The sequence below is a fragment of the Lipotes vexillifer genome, unplaced genomic scaffold (assembly GCF_000442215.2).
Source record: "Lipotes vexillifer unplaced genomic scaffold, Lipotes_vexillifer_v1.1 scaffold86, whole genome shotgun sequence".
Lineage (NCBI taxonomy): Eukaryota > Metazoa > Chordata > Mammalia > Artiodactyla > Lipotidae > Lipotes > Lipotes vexillifer.
In genome coordinates this window covers 3,472,992-3,481,765 of record NW_006785406.1, presented here as the reverse complement: position 1 = coordinate 3,481,765, position 8,774 = coordinate 3,472,992, and the positions used below count along the sequence as shown (strand labels likewise).

Sequence of the window (8,774 nt, the reverse complement as noted above, 5' to 3'; positions counted from 1 at the left end):
GAAACGGGGCACGAACCCGCGTCTCCTGCATCGGCAGGCGGACTCTCAAGCACTGCGCCACCAGGGAAGCCCACCATTCCATTTTTTAAACATATGTGATCAAATTTTCAGTAGGCACACAAATTAAGCTGACTCTGTATAGTGCTTTAAAACAACAACAACAAAAACCTTGCCCAAATATTGATACTGCACATTGTGATACTATAATTACGCCCTTTTTGGCTCAGAAGATAGAATCTCTTATTATAGCTCTGTGAAAAGGACTGATATAAAGCTTTTTAAAAAAGTTCTTCATATACAGAACTGTAAGTATTTTTTAAAAAGTCAAATTGCAAACTAATGATAAGAGACTGGTTAAATAAAATGTGGTGCATCCATTCAATGAACTACTATGTAGACTTTTTAAATGTGGATGTGAATTTATAGTTACTTACATGAAAAGTTAGATATATTGTTTTGCCATATATCAAGAAGTGTGCTAACCTTGTTAAAGATAATGGTATTGTGATTATATAGAAAAATGTCCTCAACTTTTTGGAAAATGCATGCTGGAAATGCATTGAAAGTGCTGAGATATCCAATTTAGTTTAAAATATTTCCACACTTGCAAATATTGATCTATATCTACCTAAATAGATGACAGATACATAAACATGCACAGCAAAAATGGCAAATGTTAACCACCAATGTATTCAGGAGGTGGGCTTACTGGTGTTTATTATTCTTTTCTTTGGTACTCTACATGTTCAACATTTCATAGCAAATATTTTTTAGCATATGTATATCATTATCCTACTTTTTAAAGGGAAAGATGCACATAAATATAAACTCTTTCCTGAAAGCTCAGCTATAATTATCCAGATGTGGGCTTACATACTCTTCTTTATATTTTACTGTATTTTTAAATTTTGTGCAATGAACATGCATTTCACTTTTATATTCAGGAAAAAAACAAATTAAGCTATTCCAGAAATGCTTTCTATTTAACGGCACATTACAACATTCTTAAAAATGTAGCATACAATGCTACCATGCTTAACACAATGCTGGGTGGTTTCTCCTCTCACCTGTGATGAAGACCTCGCAGCTTACAACTTTCAGTGAGCATCATTGTCACCTGAATTTCAGAAGCTTGATCTACATAAAGCAAAACATACTGTCATATATAGTATGATAATAATATACATATGACATCAATATTTTCTGGTATTAGTAAGTAACTATCTCAGACTGTATGGTAAATTTCATTAAAAGTTACAGGCAAATCTAAATAGGTCTAGCCTAAAATTCTATCGTAGTAGGTAGAGTCTCATTGACAAGGTCAACATTTACAGATGCCATTAAGGATAAGTTTGACTACATAAAAATCAGAAATTAAGTAAGGTTCCAGAAACAAAGCAGACAAAGTAATAACAGACTGGAAAAATATCTGTAACACATAAGGCATATAAAGGGCTGATTTCGTCTTTTCCCCCCTTCTTTAAAGAACTCATACGATAAGACAAAAATCTGAAAAAGAGGCAAAGGATACAAACATACAGTTTACTAAAAAAACAACACAAATGACCAGCAAAATTTAAAAAACGACTTTCGGCTTCACTCATCAGTAAAGAAATGCAAATTAAACGAGGAGATGCCATTTTCCTCATCAGATTGGAAGAGACAAAAAAGTCAGCTACCTGTCAGTTTGGGCAAGAGTGTGAGGAAACAGGCTCATCCACAGTATCTTGGGTAGGTGGGGGAAACAACATCTAACAAAATTTTTAATACCTTTTACCATCATCAATCCCACTGCTAAGAGTCTACTCATAAAAGCTCATCTATATATAACATAACAAGAATACTGTTCAATTATAACAGCAAAAAAACTCAAAACAACCACAGACCAAAGTGCCCATCACAGAGAACCAATTAAATAAGCATGTAAGAATAATATGCAGCTACCTTAAGAAAAAAAAGTCAGATTTACATGTACTGACAGAGGGAAATCTGCAAGACATATTAAATTTTAAAAGCAAGGTGAAAAACTGTGTTTGTGCGATAAGTTATATTTCAAAATCAAATTTATTTGAAAAATTAGATATATTTGGCTGTTTTTCTTCTTACTCACAGAGGGAATCATAAGAAATTGTTTACGGTGGTTACTTTTAGAGATGCGAGAATTTACATTGTGCACCTTTCTGTCCTGTTTAAACGTTCTAACCTTACAAACATAGAATTAGAAAAAAATGACCACAGGAGTTCTGACTGGAGATCGTGGTGCATTTTATTGTTTTATTCTTCTTACCTCTATGTGGTTAAACAAACAAAAAGACATACTATTATATTAGTAGAAAAAGATTTAATTTTCATATAATAGCCCAAATTAGCATGATTATTCCATTTTATTTTTAGCTTCTGAACTCATGGTTTTTGGTCCAGGTAACAAACAGAACTAAAATTGGCTTTTAGTTCAATGTTTTTAAAATAAAACATGATAATGCAATTTACCAATATCTTTCGTCTGCACCTTCAAAAGAACCTGAAGCCATTAAATATTTCCACAAATCTACAAGGATGCGTCCTCTTATAGGGACCACTATTTCAATAAGTATAGAGGATTTTCTCCCGTCTGAAAAGAACATTTCCATTAAGTGAATAGTATATTTTCATTATAAAATTGAAAATGAGTTTTAATTTTTTTAAAATGGTTTTTAAATATCAAAAACAAAATTAACAGTATACCCTTAAAAATACTTTCAAAGAAGCCAATAATAGATTTGTATGTCAACAATTTTAAAAAAGTAATAATAATTTATAGATCTTCTGATCAATGCAGTACGAGGGAGAAGAAGATAGAAAGATGGTCAAAGCCAAGATCCACCTCCCAACCCTACCTAGTAAAGTGCTAAACAAACAGTAATATCCAGACCTCTAAACTCAGGCACCATGAATATACACTCATTCCTTAAAAGTGGAGCTGAGAAATAGTAAATTTCATTTACTTCCAAGACGAACCCGTGGAATCACTCCCTCTCTCATTACATGATATTAATGTTCCCTTTCCAGACAGCTTCACTTGGTTAAGACTTTTGTAGGAATACAAAATGGGTAGACAAAAAGCCAAGGACTTGGAATACCTGCTACTTCTTTGAAAAAGCACTTTACCTCAATGTCTGCTGAAATAAACTCTAGTTGTTTAAAAACTGCTTAAAATTTAGGAACATTTAGTAAATGGCAGAATATGCCTCTTTACTCTTTCTGTAATCTAAATAAGTGTTAATAAAATTATGTGTTTAAATAAGTGTTAATAAAATTAAGTGTTAATAAAATTATGGCCAGAACTATTTGGGGACTGGAAGGATCTTTTTTTTTTTTTTTTTTTTGCGGTACGCAGGCCTCTCACTGCTGTGGCCTCTCCCGTTGCGGAGCACCGGCTCTGGACACGCAGGCTCAGCGGCCATGGCTCATGGGCCCAGCCGCTCCACGGCACGTGGGATCTTTCCGGACCGGGGCACGAACCCGCGTCCCCTGCATCGGCAGGCGGACTCTCAACCACTGAGCCACCAGGGAAGCCCTGGAAGGATCTTTTTAGAACTGAAACCTAGTAATAGTTGGAGGTCTGTACCCATTTGGTAAGAGTTTACCTTCTTGTCAACTGGTACAGAGATCCAAGTAAAATGAAAGGTAATTTCAGGATGTGTCATTTTTTTGCATAATTTTTTAAGCTTTTAACTTTGATAAGCATGTTCTATTAAGCCAGGGACACTTGAGGTGGATAATGAGCTAAGGAAACTTTGGAGAAAAAATAATTTTATACATTTAGTAAGAAAAAATCATTTTCCTGGATTCCTTACCCAGTCTGGTCCTAGTCTTATAATTTTAAATACTGAAAGGTCTTTCTTTAAGATGTATATATTTGAAAAGAATACTATACAATAATTTACATTCTAAAAGTTACAAGAACAAAATGATTTTGACAAAACCCTACTTATTTCTAATTTGTAAAAAATTAGAAGCTATAAAAGAAAACAAGAACTTAATACAAATAACCTCAAATTAATTCATTTATTTCATGGAATTCAATTTCACAGTATTCACTGTGTGAAATTCAGATTCCTAATTTCAATCTCTGGAAATTTATATTGGAATATCCATTAAGTCTCCGTGAAAAATGATAACTTTTAAGAAGCCAAATTCCAATTTCCTGCTTATGCCTAAAGGCAAAGGTAGGGACTTCCCTAGTGGTGCAGTGGTTAAGACTCCACGCTCCCAATACAGGGGGCCCGGGTTTGATTCCCGTCAGGGAACTAGATCCCATATGCATGCCACAACTAAGAGTTCACATGCTGTAACTCAGAGTTCGCATGCCACAACTGAGGAGTTGGCGAGCTGCAACTAAGGAGCAGGTGAGCCGCAACTAAGGAGCCCACCTGCTGCAACTAGGACCTCTACCAAGAAGTAACTGATCTTTTAAAAAATTATTTTTGCATTTTTAGCTGTACTTCTAATTGTATAGCATGTAACAAAGCATACATATTTGTGAAAGAACTTTGTCAATTCTATGTAGCTTCAATTAAAAAATAACATTCCAAAAGAATAAATCTCAGAGACACTCAATCATGTGGAGTTATCTAACAATTTTAAAGCAAATACCGTGGTCAGTACACTTCCTCTGTGTTTCCCATGCAAATCATGACTACATCTTGGCTAAGGACTCACTATGCTTTCTCTTGTTTCCGTCTAGCTCAGAGAGAACATTACAATTACAGTGGTAAGACAGAGAAACAAGCAAGTGACTACAATTCAAAGGTACACGGAAAGAGAAATCTTATCTTGTGAAACAGTCCCAGTATCTGCATTGTGTTTTCTTATCACTATTATTTCCTTTCCCCCTACTTCCAATCCTAAATCAACCCAATTCTATAAAGAAACCTCTTTTGTTAATTCAACATTCCTTCAGAACAAATGAATAATATACCAGTTCTAAATTATCCATAGAATATTTACAAACCCCAGAAGAAATATTAGAATTAAGGGGGAATGTTTCCTTTAAAAAATGGAGAAACTGTAACAAAAGGCAGACATTATTAAACTTAGGGCTCAAATTTTACATCTACAAAGAGTAATATGTAAAGTATCCTTCAAAACTAGTCAGAAAGCCTAGTGGGACCAAACCTAAAATTCAATCTTTAGAAGTGTTTTGGGGTTAGGAGAAGTGAATGAATAAATTCATTTTATTAACTGTTAACTTACTCACTTAACAGTAAGTTAAACCATCTGTTTAAAAAGAAGAAAGTGGGGCTTCCCTGGTGGCACAGTGGTTGGGAGTCCGCCTGCTGATGCAGGGGACACGGGTTCGTGCCCCGGTCCGGGAAGATCCCGCGTGCCGCGGAGCGGCTGGGCCTGTGAGCCCTGCGTGTCCGGAGCCTGTGCTCCGCAGCGGGAGAGGCCACAACAGTGAGAGGCCCACATACCGCAAAAAAAAAAAAAAAAAGAAGAAAGTGTGTGTTTCTAGCATCCTTAAACAAGCAATTTTGCTAAATTAAAAGAAATCAAATTCCAAAGTTTTTTTGTTAGATTAGTATAACCCAACTTTTTAGAAACAATAAACACAAACCTTTCATGCTTCCTAAGAATTCCTTTAACTAAATTTAGAAATTTATAAATTAACTTTGTGAACTTCACAAAATTGTCACCTCCTACTCATAAAACTGAATTGAATTTTGCCCTCAATTTCTGCATTTGGAATGCTAAATTTGTTTTTGCAAAATTAATAACTAGTTATTTCAACTTACATCAGACACTGTCAGACATTAAGCACTCTTTAAATTACATTTTCTCTTTTAAAATGAGCAAATAGACTTACCTAAGAATTATTTAAGCTTTTACAAAGCTTAAATATACAAATCAATTATAAATCATTAAAATTCTAATATTATAAAAGGTCTTGCTAACTTAACAGTATTAGGCAATAAGCCATATAAAAACATATTCTAGTATATGTTGATAGGGAATCTCTAACTGAAAATTTTATATAAATCAGTAAGTGAAATCAGTAAGTGAAAAATTAAGCATCACATTTCTCCTAAAGGAGAATATGTGAAAATAGGTATTCTGTTCATGAAAATGTAAACTATCACTACCTTTTAGAAAACAATCTGGCAACAACTATCAATATTTTAAATGTAAACACCTTGTGGGGCAGCAATTCCAACTACAGCTATACCTGCAAAACTCTACCAAGAAGTAATACACACACACACACACACACACACACCAAAAAAAAGGGAGGAGAGGGAGTGAGAGAAAGGCAAATAGCAGCTATTCACATAAGGTTCAGTGGGTCTGGGGGTCATTTTTTTTCTTTGTAAGTCCTCAGTACTGGGGGTGGAGGGGTGCTGAGATGGAGGGAAAACTACTATCAATGTTTTTTAAGAAGGAAAATCCAAAGAATTTTAACCTAGGAAAAACATAATATTAGATATAGCAAAAATGAAGTCAAGTGGATGCAGTTTAATTAGAAGCCTGAGTAATATCTAATAAATATATAATGTCTTAATTTATTAGCTTCTATTTTCTATACCTTAATGAAAACAACACAAATCTCCTAAAAGGTCAGACTGTATGAGCTAAATTAACATGGACTGGATTAATGATTAAGGTCTGGCACACACTGAAAATCTGAAACAATTTCGCTGACATAAGCCACCTTAGACAGAAAAGCAGTATGGAAACAGAATGGGAAATAAAATCCTACCTTTAACTGTTTTTACAAATGCTTGTTTTTCCTTATTTGGATCTTTTTCATCTACTAAAATCCCATGGAAAATACGCCCAAAAGTACCTAAAAGGAAAAATAATAATTATTGAGATCATATGATAACGTTCATAAAATTATAAATACAAAACTTTCTGGCACAATACAACTTAAACATAACAAGGGAAAATGTGATCAACATTACTCCAGCCCTAGCATAAAAAGACTCAAATCTTTGTTTTTTTAATGACTGTTAAAGGCTCTTTTTAACTACAAAGTATCTTAACTTGTCTTCTGAAATATCAAATTTAAACTATATATGAGAATTCATTCTGAAATATCCTAAATAAACGAATGATATAGACAGGAGCACTGGAGCTCAGTAATGGGGTATCCATAGAAACATTTATGAGTTTCTAGGCTTAGCCTCAGAGCAATGACAAAGGAGAAAAATGGACTCTCCTCACACATTCAAAAACACCAAAAAAATCTGCTTCCATTAATTACTACTTGCTACTGGAGCCAGTTCAAGCTCCTCCCTTGGCTGTGACTGACCTACAAGCATCTCAACCAAACAGATGAATTCAGAATGACTCACATGCATCCAAAACATTCCAAACTGAGTTATGGAAGGGGGGAAAAAGTAATTCTCTATTTAACAATTTGAAGAGCTCAATAAAGTATTTTATTATTAATTTCTGTCTTCTTTTTTCAGCATTCTCCCCAGTCAATACCTTGAAACTCAAAAAAGAAAGCAAGGACCAGCAAGAGGGGAAGGGCACGGTACTATCTCTCAAACACCTATCATGTGTTAGTTCATTTAATGAACATCAGTTCATCTAATCTTCACAACTGTCTAAGAGTAGACAATGGAGTCCAAATTTAGAGAAGAGGAAACTGGACATGGAAAACAGGAAATGATTTCCCCAAGGTCACATAGGTAATAAATTGTGGGACTGGGACTGGAAGTTGGGCATAACTCCAATCCCCACGCATGCGCCTTCTGCTAGAACCCATACACTTTCCATCACAGAGAATTACTTAGAATGCTTCAAAGAGGTCTGCTAGGTAGTGATCATCTTCAGACAAGAACTAAACAGCAAATATACTTTAAAGGTGACAGAAACACTAATAATCATGCCTTAATATACTTGAAAATCAACAATTGCACCAAAGCTGTCCATATTAAGGCAAATTGAAAATCTAAAGAAAGGGAAAATAAAAATCAGTGTTATAGAGGAAACAAATTGTGCACTGCTTTCTATCCTTAAACTCAAAATGAGATGAAATTCTTAAATTCTGAAACAAAAATTTTTTATACTACTAACATTAAATCTTCCTTGAAAACCTGATTTTGAGATAATAGATACCTTCTTGGAGTACATCTTTTAGAGTTATCCTCTCCCTGGATATTGCGATATCCTTCACCTTAGCTTTGGCCTCCAAAAGAGTGACACTTCTCAGGTCATTCTTCTCTATCCGCAAGGTAGGATAACCTGAGGAGCCAACAAAGCCAAACCAAGAAATATAAATACCCTTATTATGGCATCAGGGTCAACTAGTTCAGTTAGAACCTCAGGACTCAAGTCACAGGAATGAATGAATGTAAGAATCATAAAGGCACACACATGAACAGGGAGAATTACTTATGAAGGCCATACTAAATTTTAAAGAAACACTTTCCCACCTATCCCAAAATCTTGAAATGCAGAATTAAAACAAGAAACACTAAAAATAATATTATATTACCACCACTTCAACTGCTTTTCAGCCAAATGAAACAAGCTTTGATTCATGGAATTTAATTTAATCCCTCATATGGACTGCTTTTCTCTCCAACGATTTTCTAATATAGTCTCCTAACAAAAAAAACTTTTCGAATGAAGATATGTTTGTAAAAATATCTTTTCTAAAAAATATATAATTGATTTAATCATTCTGGCATCCATACAGCCTAGTCATACCACTGTGAGATTCATATTTGTTTTTCGGTTCCCTTAATTCCCATTCATTCTTTTTTTTTTTTTTTTTTTTT

The 8,774-nt window shown here is 34.3% G+C and overlaps 1 protein-coding gene across 1 annotated transcript in view; it reads right to left on the bottom strand.

Annotated features, from left to right (window-relative positions):
• The window catches only part of RYK (receptor like tyrosine kinase), a 96,050-nt gene that overhangs the window by 26,902 nt on the left and 60,374 nt on the right, over nucleotides 1-8,774 (bottom strand). Inside the window, exons 9-11 of the mRNA XM_007457555.1 lie at nucleotides 8,110-8,235; nucleotides 6,740-6,826; nucleotides 1,068-1,137 (exon numbers count right to left, since the gene is read on the bottom strand). Coding sequence (XP_007457617.1) covers nucleotides 1,068-1,137; nucleotides 6,740-6,826; nucleotides 8,110-8,235 — 283 coding nt within the window. The remainder of the gene's footprint in view (nucleotides 1-1,067; nucleotides 1,138-6,739; nucleotides 6,827-8,109; nucleotides 8,236-8,774) is intronic.